We start from the raw sequence: 17,982 nt of genomic DNA, 5'->3' as shown, positions 1-17,982 counted from the left end.
GCCCTTGAGAACGCTCCAGGCTTGGAGAAGAGCAGCTGGAAACTGCTCACGGAGAAGGATCTGGGGGTGCCGGGTGATGGAGCTGAACTTGAGCAGCTTGTGCCCAGGCAGCCAAGAAGCTACCAGCATCCTGGCCTGTATGAACACCAGTGTGGCAATATGGCCAGGGCATTGTGCCCCTGCACTGGGCACTGCTGAGGCCACACCTTGAATCCTGTGTTCAGCTCTGGGCCCCTCACTACAGGAGAGACATTGAGGTGCTGGAGCAGGGCCAGAGAAGGGGAATGGGGCTGCTGCAGGGCCTGGAGCACAAGTGTGATGGAGAACGACTGAGGGACCTGGGGGGGCTTAGTCTGAAGAGAAGGCTCGGGGGGACCTTACTGCTCCCCTGCAAGTGCCTGACAGGAGGATGGAGCCAGGAGGGGCTGGGCTCTGCGCCCGAGGAACGAGGCCTCGAGCTGCACGGGGGGAGGCTCAGATGGAGACTGGAAAGATCCCTTCTCCCAGGGCCGCCTGCCCCAAGCTCGTGGGCCCGGGCCCCGCTGCCGCCCGGGCTGCTCCGCCGCGGTGGGGCTGTGCGCAGCCGCAGTCGCACGCCGGGACCCCGCTGCTCGCGCTCGCTGCCGCCACGCGCAAGGTAGCGCCGCCGCTGCGCGGCCACGCCCACGCGGAGGGGGGAGGGCCCTATGGGCGGTCCCGGAAGTGCGGAGTAGGAGTCGTGGCGTGGTCACGTGACGGCGCAGCATGGCGGAGCTCGGTGAGTGCGGGGCTGGTTTCGTGTGTGTCTCCCCTTTCGCAGGCCCGCCCGCACCGGGCCCCCCGCGGGGCGGCCGCTGGGACCGGGTCCCGCTGGGACCGGGCCGCCGGTGCAGGCGCGGGGTCTGCTCTCGCCCAGCGGAGCCGCCGGCGGCCGAAGGCCTCCCTCACTTCTTCCCGTGTGCAGGGCTGTGACCGGAGCGGCGCGTGCCGCAGGCCCCTCTCCCCTCCGGTGTGATGCTGATGGCGGAGGAGGTGAACGCCGTGGGCCGGGCCCTGGTGGACACGGCCCAGCCGCTGCCCGCCCGGTTCCGGGCCCTCTTCACCTTGCGCAACTTGGGCGGCCCCGCGGCCGTGGCCTGGATCGGCAGCGCCTTCGGGGACGCCTCTGTGCTACTGAAGCACGAGCTGGCCTATTGCCTGGGGCAGATGCAGGACGAAGCGGCCATCCCAGTGCTTGTCCGTGTACTGCAGGACACCAGCCAGGAGCCCATGGTCAGGCATGAGGCCGGTACGATGGCTGCGGGTGCAGGCAGTGGGTAGCTTTTAAGTGGGACTTGTGGGTGCTCCTGTCGGTACCAAAGAGCTGGGCTGGGTCAGCCTGGAGAAGAGAAGGCTCCTTAAGGGGAGACCTGAGAGCAGCTCCAGTGCCTAAAGGGGCTGCAGGAAACCTGGAGAGGGGCTTGGGACAAGGGCCTGTAGGGACAGGCCAAGGGGAATGGCTTGAACCTGCCCGAGGGGAGACTGAGCTGAGCTCTTAGGCAGAAGCTCTTCCCCTGTGAGGGTGCTGAGTTGCTGGCACAGGGTGCCCAGAGAAGCTGTGGCTGCCCCATTCCTGGCAGTGCTCAAGGCCAGGTTGGACACAGGGGCTTGGAGCAAGCTGCTCCAGTGGAAGGTGTTCTTTAAGGTCCCTTCCAACTCCAACCATTCTGTGGTGGCCTCATCAAGCTTGGGTGTAATGGCTGGGAGGATCCTGAAGAATGCAGCCATTTTACCACATGGCACTGGCTGGACTGGTTGGTGAGCCTTCCCATTCCCACTGGCCAGACTCCTGCTGTGGTGATTTCTCTGGCTGTGTCTTTTAGCACTGGTCAGTCAGGCCCATGTCCCCACTTCAGAGCAGGGCGAGGCTTTGCTGGAGAGCACAGCAGACACCCTGCTAATGCACTGACACATCCTTCCTTCAGGTGAAGCCCTGGGTGCTATTGGGAATCCTGATGTGCTGGATATCCTGAAATGCTATTCAGAGGATCCCGTGGTTGAGGTGAGGCTCTTGGGTGGGGGGGCTGCAGGGGGTTTCATTTCCCTGGTGATGGGTCCACAGGGAACAACCTGCTCCAGTGAAAGGTGTCCCTGCCTGTGGCAGGGGGTTGGAGCTGGAGGAGCTTTAAGCTCCCTTCAACCCAAACCAGGCTGAGATTTCATGATTCTATGAAAAACATCTTCCTGTGTGCTGACTCCTTGCTGCCTTAGTGAAGCCCATTCCCATCCATCCCACAAGGGCTCTGTCCTCATCTCTGCAGGTGGCTGAGACATGTCAGTTGGCAGTGAGGAGACTGGAATGGCTGCAGGAGAACAAGCAGGATCTAGGCAGCAGCCCATACCTCTCTGTGGATCCTGCTCCACCTGCAGAGGAGACAGATGTCACCAAACTCCGTGAGACCCTCCTGGATGAGTCCCGGCCGCTGTTCGACCGCTACAGGGCCATGTTTGCCCTGCGGAACGTGGGGGGCCGTGCCGCTGTGCTGGCACTGGCGGATGGTGAGGGCAGGTTCTGTGCTGTAACTCTCTGTAGGTTAATCCAGGATTACCCTTTCCCAAATCCAGAGCTTTGCGGCTCCTTTTGGGCTCTTCACCCTCTGTGTTTCCAGAGCTGCTGCCCCCTGCTTGCTGCAGGAGCCACATTGCAAAGCACTTGGTGCTCTTTTGTTTCACAGCCCTTGTAATGTCATCCCTTGCTCCGTGGGTCCAGGTGAGAGAGAGCACAGGCTGTAATACCGGCCAGGGACCAACCAGTCTCACCTGATGTTTCTTGGTAGGACCTGGGCCCTGCTCTCAAGTTGGAGGCTGCCAGCCTCCTCCTGGGGTTTGGGAATAGCTTTAGAGAGGGGAGTAAGTGTCTCCTGGGTGGAGAAAGGGTGAACCACAGCCCAGGAACTGTCTGGGTGCACAACCCAGCGCAAGGGAAGCGCTTAAGGCTCTTCAGCAGTCTGGGACAAGTAGATGGCTCCTGCTGCAGCTCTTCAGCCCCACAGCATGGTAGGACTTGAGATTGAGATGCCAGTACCACCCCGGCACCTTGTGCTGGTGGAGCAGGGTCCATGGGCAGTGCAGGCTCGCCAGGGCAGGCAGAGGGGACAACAGCTCCATCACAAGAGGGTCTCTCTGTGCCACAGCTGCTGCGGCCATGCAGGCTCGAAGCAGGTGGGACACCCCTTCCCATAGGTATTTTGTCCCCTTTCCCCATGGTCTGTGGCAGTGACTGCCAGCCCTAACCCCACAGGTGTGCTCCTCATGGCTTTGGGGTTGGGTGTGGGGCTCTGACCAGGCACCCCAGTGCCCTTTGAGGCTGTGGCAGCTCACTCTGTGCTCTCCCCACAGGACTGCGCTGTGGCAGCGCCCTGTTCCGCCACGAGATCGGTTACGTGCTGGGCCAGATGCAGGATGAGGCCTGTGTCCCGCAGCTGACGGCTGCGCTGTGCAGCCTCACCGAGAGCCCCATGGTGCGCCACGAGTGCGCCGAGGCGCTGGGCTCCATAGCACACCCCTCCTGCCTGCAGACCCTGCGCACCTTCACTTGCGACGCGGAGCGTGTGGTGCGCGAGAGCTGCGAGGTGGCCCTGGACATGTTCGAGTACCAGAGCGGGGACCAGTTCCAGTATGCTGATGGGCTTTGCAGGCTGCAGGCCTCGGCCTGAGCCCCACCTCTGGGAGCTTCAGGATGGGGTTGCTGCTTTCCCCCCACCCCAGCAGCACTGTCGTGGCCCTTTCCATAGATGTAGATCCATGCCCTGCTACGGCAGAGGTGGAGGACGAACTGGATTCGCTCTCTGGCACAATTACAGCTGCATTCTCCCTCCAAATCCGGGCTGAGCTGGTACTTGTCCTTCTCCCACCACCTTCAGTTTCCTGGATCTGCCTTTTTTTCCCTGCTTACCTGTAGTCTGGCTCAGGGCTGGGACCAGGTGGGCTCTGTTCAGCACGTCAGAGCCTGTTGTGGCTTTATGGGGCCTAGGGGCTGCTCTGGGCTTGTGCTGCCATAGTGGCTCCATGTGGAAAAGCTCTGCTTTCTCTGGAGCTTTGCTGGGAGGCTGGGTCTGGCTTTGGGCACTCGCTCTGGAGGTTGTAAGGGTGGGATGCCCCAAAATCACCTGTGGTGCTGGTGCTGAGTCGCATCCCTCCTTGCCTCTGCAGTGGAGGAGCTGTGTGGGTTTGGCCTGACCTGTCAGGGCAGGCCAGGGCTGTGCTTGCCACAGCCTTTGCCCTGGGATGGGGGTTGTTTCATGGCAGAGTTTGGAAGCTTTGGCTGCGCTTTGCTCTCTGCAGGGAGTGCCGCTGCCATCGGGGCTACAGGGTGAGGCAGAGCCTGCCCAGACTTCCCCCCACGTTGAACCAGACCTGGAGGGGGCTGAGGCTGGGGTTTGCTGCTGTCACCCAACACCCCCAGTCAGCTGCTGTGGGCACAGGGCTTGGCTGGCAGGGAGCAAAGTGCCGGCAGCAGGAGCTCTAGCAGGAATCCGGTGCAGTGCTGTAGCCTGTGCCCGGGTGTGGGGAGCTCCTCCAGTTCCAACCGCCTGCCACGGGCAGGGACACCTTCCATTAGAGCAGGTTGCTCCAAGCCCCATCCAACCTGGCCTTGAACACTGCTAGGGATGGGGCATCATCCACGACTTTTGCAGGTAACCCATGTGCTCATTGCAAGTCAGACCTACGTGTCCCAGTGCTGTGGACGGGGTCACTTGTGTGTGTCATGGAGGTTGACGCCCACCAAACCTCTGTTTCTCAGCACTACAAAGACGTGACATTATCACACTGTTTTGGAGTCAGCAGCTCCCACCATTTGCTCTCCGCTATTCCCTGTCCAGGTTCACCTGGGCCAAGCAGGGTTGTTTCTAAATCTGCACCACCATTTGCCTCTGCTCCCCCCAAGGGCCCTTTAGGCCCAAGTTGGAATTTTTGCATTTTTGCAGCCAGGATCTGGCTGGGGTGAGCTGGGTGCAGCAGAGCCGGGCCGCAGTACAGCAGCTCATCCCAGTAGACCCTAATCCACCTCAGTGCACCCCCGTGTGCCAGGGCAGAGCAGGATCTGGGTGTTGAGCCCTGACTTGGAGCTGAACCTGACGGACACCTTCATCCCTCTGGCCACTGCTGGGTGCTGCTGCCACCTGTGGGGCTGATACAAACTCCTGGGAAGGCAATAGCACAGCAAAGAGTCCCTGTGGCCCCCCTTGGCGTCAGGATGTGGTGCCCATCACCCTGCCCATCGCCTCCTGGTGCGGAGGTCGCTGCATCCTCTGCCTGCTCCCAGCATCGTGCACAATCTGTTCGTAGGACCTAACCAAGCCCAGGGGATTGGGAAAGGCTTTGGGCTGTGTCTGTCGTCCCTCCCCTCCCTGCTTTTGGGGGTTCTCCAGCTGTGGGGGATTCCTCACTGCTGGGGAGATGGAGGGACCTGTGGAACTGCCGGGGGGGCAGATTCTGGATACCCTGGGCCATGTCACAGCTCCCCAGCCCCCCTGAGGTGGAGCCTGCCAGGGCTGTGCCTGGATTAGCGGGCACTAAGCTCCTTCCCATGGATGCTTTGTCCCTTGGTGGCTGGGGGGAGCTGTCGATGGCCCTGGCGGGGGGGACCCCACTCCCCAGCCCCAGGGGTGCCTGGGGGCTGCGGCACTTGCTGCAGTCCCCTCCCGAGGAGGACGGGGTGCTCTATGTGGAGTACAAACCCCCTGCCCTGGACAGCATTCGCCTGCCCCGCTATGTGCTGTACCTGATGATGGCAGCCACCCTGGTGCTGCTGGTGGCCTACGCCATTGTCGGCCACCTCATCAAGGACCTGGTGCATGATTTTGCCGGTGAGTGCTGCCCGCAGCGAGGCCGGGTGAGGGGCTGCGTTAGGGCAGTCACCCAGAGCCTTTGCTATGGGGCTGTGCTGCTGATAGCTCTATTTCTGCCCCCCAGACTGGGTGTTCGGCCCCAAAGCAGAGGAGGAGAAGGTGGTGGTGGCCAAGGGGACAGTGTTGGAGGTGGAGTGGCTGGAAGAGGATGGGACCCTGGGGGAGAGGGAGCTGGTGGGTGAAGGTGCGGGAGTGCTGGCGGGCACAGACGTCGCGCTGCGACTGCTCCCATCCACCCCGCGCAGCTCCATCTCCTTCGCCAACTCCCACAAGAAGAGGCTGTTCTAGAGCTGCGGGATGCCCTTTTCCTGCCACCACCAGCGCCCCGGAGCCCTCCCTGGAGCCGGGTCCTCTCACAGCCCTAAGGCACTGTCTCAGGGCTGCCATCGCTGCCCCCAATAAACGCTCCTGCCCTGTCCCTGCTTGCTTGCCCCTTTGTCATGGGCATGGGGAGGGGGCAGAGCTGGGACACCCTGACCTGGGGACAGCAGGGACATTCCCTGTGCCGGGCAAGGGCGCGTGGGGAGAGGCACATGTGTTACATGTGTGTGGGGGTGTGAAGGGGATGCAGACCCCTGGCATGGGGGCAGGGGCATGGGCACACACACATGATCGTGGACACACAGGCACGTGCACCCGCAGGGAGGCTGATGTCAGCGTGACCGTGCGTGCGGAGGGACAGACACACAGATACTGAGGCTGGGTTTGTTCCTGCTGGCCCCCTGGTGCCTTGACCCTGCCAGGCTGTGCCCTTTCCTCATGGGGCAGAGCTCAGGGGCACCCACAGGTGACACTCAAAGCTGATCTTGGGGGTGCAAAGCTACAGGTGGAGGCACTGGGGATGGGGCTGCCTTGTCCAGACCAGCCTCCCCTGCCTTAAACCTAGGCTGGGGCTGCAACCCCCACCTCACACCCCCCCTTCAGCAGGGGCCCTGTCCCCGTGTCCCTGCAGGGGTTGCCATGGGCAGGGTACCCTGGGTCCATCCCTGCAGTGCTCCCAGGCACCCCATGCCTCCATGTTCCCGTGTCCCGGTGGGTGAGGGCTGCACCCTGCCAAGGTCTCCCGATAACACCGTTAATGTTTAGCTCCCCACAGTACTGGGCACTCCCCAGGGACATGACTGGGTCCTGTCAGCACCAGCCAATGCATCTGGGGCACAGATGGGCCTGAGGGAGGCTGGGGCTGCACTGGCACTACTCGTGTGTGTCCCCCTGTGCTGCTCTGTCCCCAAAGCATGGCAGGTTGGGGGCTGTGTCCATGGGGATGGAGCAGTGGCCTGGATCTGCCCCAGCACTGCCAGCTGGGACAGGGGTGCAGCACCCCATGGGCAGAGGTGATAGACTGGGATGGGGCACTGGGCCTTCCTTCCTTCCCTCCTTCCATCCATCCCTCTCCCTATCCACCCATGTTGGACACCAGCACCCACAGACCCGTGGCTGCACCAGTGCCGGTGCCAGCTCCCTAGGAGCCACGTTGCTGTGGTGTTGGTGGCACTTGTACTCTCGAGTGCAATAAAAGCCGCTCCTTGGCCCTGGGTGCACAGAGCAGCGCCTGCACTTGCCAGTCACCAGCTGTGGGACAGGACCCACATTGGGGTGCAGGATCTGGAGTGCTGCAGCCCTTTGCTGACCTCTCACCAAAGATGCTGAGGACTTGGCAACCCCTCTCCCTCCTGGTCCTGCTCATGCTCGCCGCCACCGCCTGGGGACAGGACGGTAGGTGTCCCCACAATGCCCATCCCCATTCGCACCAGTCTGTCCCAGTGCCCTGGTAGCGACCACTTTGGGGGCAGAGCAGAGAGATGTGAGGGCACCCACCTGCTGCCCGCAGTGCTCCCTGCTGTCCCTGTGCTTTCCTGGGGACATGTTGGCTGTGGAAAGTGGCACTGGACAGAGGGTGGGGAAGGGGGGGTAGCAAATGTCTGTGATCCTGTGCTGTGGGATGGGGAGTCCATCCCCTACAGGATGGGGTTCCTCTGAAGCTGTCCCCATCCCTGGCTGTGCAGGCATTGGCCCCAAGGAGCTGCAGCCCTGGCTCGTCGGCCTCACAGCCATCGTCGTCTTCCTCTTCATCGTCTTCATCCTCCTCCTCGTCAACCGGCTCTGGAAGCTCCGGATGCGCAGGTTGGGGGGTGCTGGTCCGGGCCGGGGAGGCGGGGGGGCGGCCATGCCCGAGGCCGCGCGCAGGAGCTGCAGGGAGGGGACAGGGCACCCCCGGGCTCCGCTCACCCCGCTATCCCCTCTCAGGAAGCAGGGCGGCCTCCAGGACACCCCGCGGATCACCAGGTACCACGGGCCGTGCGCTGCGGGGCTGCCAGCGCCCTTTCGGTCCGGGCCTCGCTGGCACCGCCACATGCCCGGCGTGCCTTGAGCACGGCCAGAGAACACGGTGGCGGCCCTGTGCACCATGCACCGTCCCTCCCGGCAGGCTGGAGCGCACCGGCTGCGTCAACCTGGCGGCTGAGAAGGGCAGCGGCGAGGAGAGCGACAGCGAAGGGCAAAAGAAAGCCACGCCGCTGTGAGCCGGGGCCGGCGCCGGGACCCCCCACCGCGCATCGCGCCCCAAGCCCAGTCCGCGGGGCGTGAATCCGCGCCGGGTTTTGCGGATGCGGCCGCGGAACGGGAGGTGTCCTGGGGCGGCTCCGGCTGCAGCCGCAATCCGGCGTGGATCCACCGCAGGAGTGGATCCGGGAGGGCAGCGCAGGGGCACCTCGCACCCTGCACCCCTGCATCTGGCGGGGGGGAGCTGAACCCTAGTAAAAGTGCCCGGTCTCAACTGTCTGGTGTCACTGCGCCGGGACGGGGCCTGTGGGACTGCCCCACGCCTCGGGGGGGTCACAGGGACACCGGGGACCCCCTGGGTGGGGCGGGGCCAGTGGGGACCCCCAGCTTGGGCCAAGGCCGTCCTACGGGTGAGGGCAATGACGTCACACCTGCGAGGCGATGACGTCACGAGCAAGGCGGAGGCAGTGGGACCCCGCAGTTGCATCCCCGTGTCCCATATAGACTGAGTGGGAGGGGGTGATGGGCACCCATTGCCCACCATGACTCTGCTCTAGTGAACCCCAGTGCACCCCCGTGCTCCCAGTGCATCCCACTACAGATCAGTGCACCCCAATCCACTGCAGTACAGCTCAGTGCACCCCAGTACATCCCAACAGACTCCAGCACAGCTCAGTGCATCCCAGTACAACTCAGTGCACCCAAATCCACCCCAGTACATCCCAGTGCTCCCCAGTGCAGCCCAACACATCCCAGCGCACCGCAGTGGTGCCTTGGTGCCGGTGGCAAAGGACGGCCGGAGGCGGGCGGGAGTTGAAGCAGAGCTCGTTTAATGTTTGTACATTTTCTGGCTTTTGTCTTTTTTTAATGATTTTTAATTTTTTCCTTTTTTTTTGTTTTGTTTTTGTTTTTTCCCGTGTCAGTTTTTGTTTTGTTTTGTTTTGTTTTCTTCTGTTTTGTCTCTTTTTTTTTCTTTGCATAGGGGGGAGGGTGGGAAACAACCGAATAAACCCAAAACGCAACAAAAACAACAAAAATAAAAAAAAAAAAAAAAAACCAAAAAAACCCCAAAAAACAAAAAAACCAACAAAACAACCAGAACCCCCAACACCACCCCCCCCCCCCGCGGCGGGGATCGCCAGCTGCTGCGCGGTGGGAGAACCGAATATCGTGATGCACCGGGGAGGGGTGTCCCGAGGGGTCCCGGGGGGCCAGTAACGGCTGCGGTGAAGCAAGAAGCAAGAATCCGGCTGCTCGGGGGGTACAAAGTGGGGGAGACCCGGGTGGGGGAGGTTGGGGTGCAGGGGGGGGACGGAGGGGGTGCGGAGGGTAGGATCCCCCTCAAAAGGCGGCGGGCAGCCGGTAGCGCGGAGGCACTGCGGCAGGTTTTTGGTTTGTGAGGGGGCCCCGGCTGCCCCCCGAAAGGCGCCTTTTGGGGGGGTCCCTCCTTCTGCCGCTATTTGGGCTGTGGGGGGGATGTTTCCCCCACCCCATTACACACACACGCATCCTCCCGGGCTCCATCTCCGCTCCCTCCTGGCCGCTGGCACCGTTGGTGCTGCGGGGAGATACCCCAGGGTGCTGCATGGGGGCATCCCCAGGTGCTCCTGCACGGGGTACCCATGGGTGCTGCAAGGGGGCATCCATGCGTGCTGCAGGGGGGACACCCATAGGTGCTGCAGAGGGGTATCCCCGGGTTCTGCAAGGGGGCATCCATGGGTGCTCCCCTCACCCGCAGCAGCAGCACTTCCAAACTCAAAAATACGCGAAAAACAAACCCAAACCAGAAACAAACCGACAACGGACACGCCATATATATATAGCGGGGTATGTATATATATATATATATATATAGTGATATTTATATATATATATTTCTTTGCGCTTTAAAGTACCTTTAGGTGCGTGCGGCCCGCAGGGCCCCCCTGTCCCGCAGCCCCATATATATATATGTGTGTGTGCGGGGGGGGAGCTCCTATGTACAGCGTTATTTATAGGGCACGAGGACTATTAATTAACGGTTGAAGCCGACGAGCCTAAAAAACCCTCGAGGAGAGGCTGTAGTGCACGAAACCCCCCGGGGGGGCCCTGGTGATTGTCGAGCGGACCCCTCCCCTTCATCCCCCCATCTTATGGGATCCCTTCCCATAAGCAGCCCCAGTGATGGGGGGATCATATGTGGATACTCCCCCACCTCGCTTTGCGCCCAACCCCGCAGCGGGGTGGGGGGGCTTGGAAGGGGTTAAAAACTAAAGGGAAAACAATTAAAATAGAAATAATAATAAAAATTAGTGGTGCCTCCCCCCCTCCGCCTCCCCCACTCCGAGAGCTCTGGGGGGGTTGCATATTCCCTTTGGGGGGGTGGGGGGAGCAGTGCAAAGTCCCCGGGGCGTGGGGGATGGGGGCTCCCGGACCCCCCCATAGGAAGCCTCATCCAGCCCCCCCCGCTGGGGGAGGTGTGTGTCAAGATGATGATTTTTTGCCTTGATTTAACATGTTTAAGGTGCTTTTCTTGCCGAGGGAGGGTTCTGAGGGGCCGCAGCCGCTGGGCTGGCCCCGGGCAAAGGCAGCAAAAGGGGAGAGCCGGGGGCTTCCTGGGGGGGTTTGGGGGGGGGGCAGGCCCGAGGGGCGCCAGCGCTCCTCACCTCCCCCTCAGGCCCCGCACATGCCGGGGGGTCTGCCCCGGGGGAGTTTCCCCCTCCCTCCTGTCACCGCTGCAAAAAACACTAATTTTTGTATTTTCCGATCCTTTTTCGAGCCTTAAAACCCTCCTTTTGTCTTTTCTTCCTTTTCCTTTCCCCCCAATTTTCTTCCTGTTTTGTTTTGTTTGTTTTCTTTTTTACTTTCCCCTAAATTCCATGATTTCAACATCTCTCCCCCCGCTGGACACTGATCCCCTCCACCGCCTTGCATTGTCCTTGCAGACATCAGCACTGCACCTTGCATCAGGAAGTGTCTCCCACGGACGTTCCCCTTGGTGGGACCCCCAACAAACCACACCGAGGGTGGGAAGATCCCCCCCTACTTTTCCCCCTTCGTCCCCCACTAATACTTTTGGACACACACATACACAAAAAACCCCACCAAACTATCAAAAATATAAAAAAAAGCCCCAAAATGTTGACGTTTCTTCATCACGAAGCAGCGCCGCCGCGCGGTGCCGCCCGCCCATCGGTGTCACAACATGCATCAGGCCTCAGCAGGGCTGGGGGGGAGGGGGGTGTCTCTCCGGCCGGCGGGACGGTGGGTTTTAAGGCAAAATCTGGATTTTTTGGGGGTGTCAAGACCCCGCTCGGTGGTTTTGCACAGGCGAGAGGAGACCTTGTGGCCTGTTCCCTCCTGACCCCCCAAGATGAGGCCAATGGAGATAGATATGGGGGCCTGTGACCTGTGATCCTCCCCCGACACCAGCCCTTTTTTTCTGGGGGGGGGGGGGGGGGGAACAGCTACATTCACACGGTTCTATTCCTGTCACAAGAGCTGCTGGGCTCAGCCCTCTTGTCCTTGCACACCATTAAAAACCAGTTCAAAAGGGGGAGGTCAGGATGCTGCCCCCTCCACCTCACGAGGGCTCAGCCATGAGGGACCCCAACTGCATCCTCATCCATCTTGCCATGTCCAGACCCAGAGCACTGGCAGGGTCCAGGCCCGGGGGGAGGGAGAGGGGCGCTGCCTCCCACCTCACTGCCTTTGGTTGCTGGAAGCCAAAAACCAAAAGAAACCCCCCCAAAAGGGAAGGAACCCCCCTCAAAAAGAGGCAAAGCAGGGGGGTGGGGGGGGCGGCTATTGCATATTCCGGTGTGTTGGCGCAGAGGGTGCATCAACTGGAAGACGTTTCCAAAGGGGAGGAAAATCGGTTAAAAAAGAATTAATAACAATATAATAATAATAATAATAATAATAATAATAAAAGAGAGAAAAAGGGGATTTTTCCGGCCAAGAAGAAGCCATGCAGGAGGCGGGGGGGGGGCCCCGGGCATGCAGCGGCTCCCGCGCCCCGGCACCGGGCCCGGTAATACTGAGGCTCCGAAGGCAAAGGCACATCTTGTGGTAGAAAACTTCGTGCAAATTAGGAAAACATGGATTTGTTGGTTTTTTTTTCTTGCTTTTTTTTCGGGTTTTCGCCCTTTTTTTGGGGGGTGGTTTCGCCCCTTTTTTTTTTTTCTTTTATACAGATTTTTTTTGTGTTTTTTTTTTTTTTTTGTTTTTTTTTTTCCTCTTTTTCTCTGTTGCTGAGGGGAAGGTAGAGCCGGTTACACTCTGCCATGCACAGCATCGCCAGCACGGCGGGGCCGAGCCGGGTCGCCAAGTCCTGGTAAAGCACCATGCACTTATAGACAGGGGGGTTGTCCTTTTTTTTTTTTTTTTTCCCTCCTCTTTTCCTCTTTTTTTTTTTTTTTTTTGTTTGTTTGTTTTGGGCTTTTTAAAATGCTTCTCTCAGATCTGTAAAAAATAACCCCAAACGAAAGAGGGCTCCGTTGCCGCCAAGTGCTTCTTTTGCTGTTTTCTCTTGTTCTCTTGCGGGTTTTCTCCTTTTTCTTCTCGTTTTGGATGCCTTCTCCTCTCCAGGGATTTCCTCCATCCAGCCCTTTTCCTTCCCGCGGGAGCCGGGGGAGGGTTTGGCGGTGCCCTTGCTGCCATCCCGCACATCCCACAGTGGCTTCTCTCCATCACCTCCGGGGGCTGTCCCTTGCGGCGCCGGGAAGAAACACCAGTCTGCTCCGGGGGGACACCGGGGGTCTTCCTCATCTTGCTCCTCCTCCCCCGAGCGGGATGGGGGCTTCCTCCAGCGCTTCTCCCCACAGTGGGGGGGATCCTTAAGGGGGTTCTCCGGGTCCGTGTCCCTTCCACCGCAGCGGTTCAGGCACTTGGCGCAGGGTGGGGGGTGCGGAGGGGGCTTTGGGGTGCAGGGGGGTTTGGGGGGTGCGGGGATGCTTTGAGGGGTGCGTGGGGGGCTCTGCCCTTGGCGTTAAAAAAAGAAAAAATCCCAAAAAAACCCCAAAGCAGCCAAAGGCCAGGCCAGGGGCTCCATTTCTTCCTCCTCTCCATCCTCCTCCTCCTCTTCCTTTTCCTCCTTTTTAGTAATTTTTTTTCTTTTCTTCTTTTTCTTTCTCTTTTTTTTTTTTTTTTGACCAATCCCTCTTCAAAGTGCATTTCCTACAAATGTGCAACACAATCGCACCCCACCCCCCGTACCTGTCCACAGGAATGCATAGCTCAGACACACGGATGTGTCCCGTCATCACAGCTCCCCCCCCGCCCCCCCCCCCCGGGGTGGGGACACCTGTGGGGGACACGGGGACACGGTAGGGGGGGACGGGAACCCCCAGTCCCCTTCCTCCTGTGAAAGTCATGACAAGCCAAGCCCCGGCCACTGCAGCACCATGTCACTGTGTCACACCCCGGGCTCCCCTTACAGTCTGTGTGTGGCCGGGTGGGGGGACGGTGAAAGGGGGTTTGATCTTTTCTACTCACATGGAGGCAGGACCGAGGGAGTCACCAGCCGCTGGGGCTCAGGCGCTGCAGGAGCATTGCTGGCACGAGTTGTGTCAGGTCTCAGCGTAGCGCCGGCCAACAGGGGCAAATAATAGTGTTTTTTTCTCTCGTTTTTTTGTGTGTGTTTCTTTGTTTTCCGGGGTGGGGGGGAGTTGGGATCCTCCTGGGTTGGGGGGGGTGGGGTGTTGTTTGTGTGGGGGTTTTTGTTTTCCGTTTTGAAAAAGTTTGACCCTTTTCCTTCTTCCTTTCCCTCGCTCTTTCCTTCGGGTGTGGGTTTTGCTTGTCGTCGTCGTCGTCGTCATCGTGAGTCCACGCTCTCCGTCATCACCACAAGGCTGGGCCTGGTGCTCAGGGATGTTCCTCTGGGGGTGCCTAAAGCAGAGAAGGGAGGCGAAGGGGCGGCACGGCGGCGGTTATCCCAGGTACCAGGACTGCCGGGAGAGAGGAGAAAGCCTGGCGTTACCCTGTGTCCCCACACTGTTCCCATGCTCCCCTCACTGCCCCACTCCTGCACCGAGTTCACTCAGTGACCCCCCCCCCCGTCCTCCTCGGTGGCCAAGGCGATGCTCCACAGGGAAAGCATCCTGCCTGGGGACAAGCAGAGGGGTGGTAGAACTGGGGACCCTGCGGGATGGCCCCTACCACCCTCCCGTTGTCTCTCTCCCCCCCATCTCCAGCCCCAAGTTCAAGTTCATTCCCGATTACCTCATGTCTGGTTTCCGTTGGCAACCAGACAGCTCGGAGCCGTTGCTTCCCTTAACCCTTCCCAGCCCCACCACACATGACCAGAGAGCAGCAGGTCTCAGCCACCGCTGCCGGGAACATGGGCCACTCACTTTGTCCCCACTGTGCCTCAGTTTCCTCAGGCAGAGTATCCTTCTGCTCTGGGGAAGCTCCTAGAGTGCATCCAGACACACATGCATAGGGACACAGACAGTGACCCTCACAGAGTTTGGGGTGCAGGGACCCTAGTACCCCGTGTCTCCTTTTTAGGGATGCAAAAGCCTCGGGGTGCCCACCCCACTCTGTCCTTTGGAGAAACTGAGGCAGGGCACTCTGGTCAGAGCCAGACCCCAGTGTTTGCCACCAGCAACCACACAGCACGCCTGGGGTGCCCCAGCTCATGGGCCCTGAGCACTGTGGCACAGCACAGCACCCTTGGGTGCCCCACGGAACGGCTCAGCCCCTCAAGTCCTCACTCCCCCCATGGCGCCATCTGCACTCCATCCCACTGCATCCCGATACTGCCCCTGAGGGGACCATTGAGGCTGTGCAACTTGTAGCACAAGTGAGGCACAAGGTTCTAGCACTGCCCCACGGCACTGCCCACGGTGCCTCACCCATGGCCAGTTCAACACACCCAGCACCAGTGAAGATTCCCGGGAAAGGCGCGTGCCACATCCCACCACGTCTGGAGCGGGAAGAGCAGGGTGTCTGTGTCTGCCTGGGGAAGGGACACATGGCCCCAGTGCCCTCGTGCAGGGATGCGTGGTGCCAGCTGTGGGCATGGCAGGGACCTCCTGCTGCCATGGGGGACATTTGGTGGCCACAAGTCACCAGGAGCACCTGTGGCCTTGGCTTGGGCAACAGCTGGGGATTCCCATGGTGGCAATCCCAAGGTGGAGATGCCATGGTGGCAATACCCATGGTGGGGATACCCACGGTGGCAATGCCTGTAATGGAAATACCCATAATAGGGACACCCACAGGAGTGATGTCAAGCCAGCAATGCCCAAAGCAGCAGTGCCCACAGTGGCAATGCCATGCTGGTGATGCCCTTGGCAGCAATGCCACAGCAGCGATGCCCACCACTGCAGCAATGCCATAGTGGAGACACCCATGGCGGTGATGCCCACAACAGCTGTGCCCACAACAGTGTTGCCCACAACGGCGATGCCACGACAGTGGTGCCCAGGGTAAAGGCAGGAGGGTCCCCCCAGCAGCATCCCCATTCTCACCTGTGCCTGATAGATACTCCCAGGATCCCTTGGTCCTAATCCCACGAAGGAACGGTTCGCAGGGGGCGTGCCTGGTGCAGAGTAGGCTGGGGAACAAACGAGAGCTCATTAATGGGGCTGCCGGTGGCATCGCCATTGTCCCGCTGCTGCCTGGCACTGCTGGGACAGGCGTCCCAGGCACATGGAGCTGACAGCGGGACAATGTCCCTGGTGGTGTCCTGGCAGTACGTGGAGGTCAGGGATGCTGTGCCTACTGTGCCTGTGCCCTCTGGAGGGGTGGCTTTGTGGTGATGGCTGGCTGGGGGCACCCCTGGGGTGCCAGCACAGCGCTGTGGGGCAAGTGCAACAGGAGCCACCAGCTCCACTTGGCCACATCACCCCATTACCACCTCCACCCCCAGATAGGTAGGGGTCCAGCAGTGGGACCCCCAGCCCTGCTGAGCTCCTGAGACCCATCAGGAGCCGGGGGGGGGGGGGGGGGGGGGGGGCGGGGCAGGGCTCAGAGCCAGCTGGCCCCTGTGCTCCCTGGGGACACCCAGTGTACATCCTTCCCTGAACCAAGGGGAGACTGGCACTGCCCAGTCCCTCCCTGTGGACATGGTCCCGTCACTGGCTGGGCCACACCACCCACAGCTCTCCCCTCCATGTCATGCCATGTAACCTCCATACCAATGGCATCCAGCTGTCGCCTGTCTCCAGGGACGTGGCAGCCTCCTTCTGGGTACCAGAAGTCCCATGGATACAGCAGGATGGGGACAGGGACACTCTCGTTGATCATGGTGATGACACACCATGGTGATGGTAGCAGTGTCCCACCACTACAGTACATGCCCTTATGCCAGGCCGGGGGTGACACCAGCGTCTCCCCTTTGTGAACCCAAACTCCTCCTGCCCAAGGTACTGAGGCCATCTAAAGGATGAGCTTGTCAGTGACCGCTGCTAACGAAGGGTCCCCCAGGGGCTCTTCAGGTGCCCTGCACCCAAGTCGCTTCACAGCCCCTGATCAAATGAGGGACCTAGCGCTGGGGACCCTGGTGGCAGGGTGAGGACAGCAGGCCCATGCAGCACAGGCCGGCACCCTTCCACCACCACAGCCATTGAGCCAGTCCCTGCCTCACCAGCAGCACCACCGCGTTCTGAGGCACGGAGAGGCCACTGCCTCCCTTGGCAAGCCCTGCCTGTGCCGGGGGGGGTTTGGGCAGGGCGTCAGCTCAGAATGACACGGGCTCCATCAGGTCCCTGGGACCAGTGTAGGGCCCCCCCAGCTTGGTGGGGACACACAAGAGCCTCCTGCCCAAACCCTGCCCACTCCGACCTGCCTGAGACCCAGCAAACTCATCGCGTGCCAGCTGCCGCCCTCTCACCGGCTGCGGGGAGCCCACCTCCGCCAACGTCCCCCCCCAGCAGCACCGGGGACAAGGGGGGAACACGCTTTGGGGGGGCTGCAAGAGGAGGGGGCCAGCCGGGCCGGGGAGAGGGGTGGGCGCCGCGGGGTGCTTACTGGGTGATGTCGGCGAGGTCGTCCCTCCCTCGGTAGTTGTCGTAGTGGGTTTGGTGTCAGGAGAGACGGCCAAGCGGGGCATGCCAGGGGGAGGTGGTGGCGCCAGCATCTGCGGGGGCAAGTAGTGGCTGGGCACTTTCACTTGACCACTTCCATTTAACTGGGGATACAACACAGACAGAAAAACAAACAGCACAAGCCATTAGGAAGCACGGGCAGCACCAGCAAAAGCCGGCCCGGGAGCGCCTGGTGCCGGTTGGCACCCGCACAGAGCATCCCTCACTGCTGGCACAAGTTTGATGGGTCTCAGAGCAGCCCTGAACGGTCGGTGCCAGCCACAGGGAATCATGAAAGGGGTGACAAGCAGGGGGGTCAGGGTGGGTTTTGGGGGGCGGCCCACGTCCCCCACCCCATGGCGGAGCATGCCGGAGCCAGGGTGCTGTGAGGGGATGGGGACATCGAAGGCTCCTGTACCAGCTTCCCCCTGTTCCTGACCCGGTCTCTGCTAGCCCCGGCACTGACCTGCTGCATGGGGAGACATGCCCCTCACCCTGCCATCAGGCCTCACCAGGTGCTGGGCAGAGCTCAGATGAGCTCCCCCAGACTGTCTGCAGCTGTGGGGCAGAATGGGGGCACAGGGGGTGGGGATGCAGCC

General features: G+C 60.9%; 3 protein-coding genes across 5 annotated transcripts in view; 2 read left to right on the top strand and 1 right to left on the bottom strand.

Moving 5' to 3' along the window:
- Positions 1-657: 657 nt before the first annotated feature.
- Positions 658-3,839, top strand: DOHH (deoxyhypusine hydroxylase). The gene is made up of 5 exons (XM_065699983.1): positions 658-757; positions 944-1,267; positions 1,944-2,020; positions 2,280-2,517; positions 3,358-3,839. Exons 2-5 carry the CDS (start codon positions 994-996, stop codon positions 3,672-3,674), a joined length of 906 nt encoding a protein of 301 aa, XP_065556055.1. The 5' UTR covers positions 658-757; positions 944-993; the 3' UTR covers positions 3,675-3,839.
- A 3,563-nt stretch (positions 3,840-7,402) lies between these two features.
- On the top strand, positions 7,403-8,646 carry SMIM24 (small integral membrane protein 24). The gene is made up of 4 exons (XM_065658790.1): positions 7,403-7,586; positions 7,877-7,994; positions 8,118-8,156; positions 8,299-8,646. The coding sequence occupies exons 1-4, from the start codon at positions 7,514-7,516 to the stop codon at positions 8,390-8,392; spliced, it is 324 nt and encodes a 107-aa protein (XP_065514862.1). The 5' UTR covers positions 7,403-7,513; the 3' UTR covers positions 8,393-8,646.
- Positions 8,647-9,180: 534 nt separating this feature from the next.
- Positions 9,181-17,982, bottom strand: part of NFIC (nuclear factor I C) — a 36,624-nt gene continuing 27,822 nt past the window's right edge. For 2 of the 3 annotated variants that reach the window (XM_065658787.1, XM_065658788.1), the window contains 3 exons: positions 17,328-17,487; positions 15,827-15,912; positions 9,181-14,299 (listed from right to left, as the gene is read on the bottom strand). In XM_065658787.1, coding sequence (XP_065514859.1) covers positions 14,282-14,299; positions 15,827-15,912; positions 17,328-17,487 — 264 coding nt within the window. In that variant the 3' untranslated portion in view covers positions 9,181-14,281. The remainder of the gene's footprint in view (positions 14,300-15,826; positions 15,913-17,327; positions 17,488-17,982) is intronic. The other variant, XM_065658789.1, reaches the window with a different exon arrangement.

Source organism: Lathamus discolor, chromosome 21 (assembly GCF_037157495.1).
Source record: "Lathamus discolor isolate bLatDis1 chromosome 21, bLatDis1.hap1, whole genome shotgun sequence".
Taxonomy (NCBI): Eukaryota; Metazoa; Chordata; class Aves; order Psittaciformes; family Psittacidae; genus Lathamus; species Lathamus discolor.
Note: the sequence above shows the minus strand (reverse complement) of the source record. Positions and strands in the feature narration are given on the sequence as shown.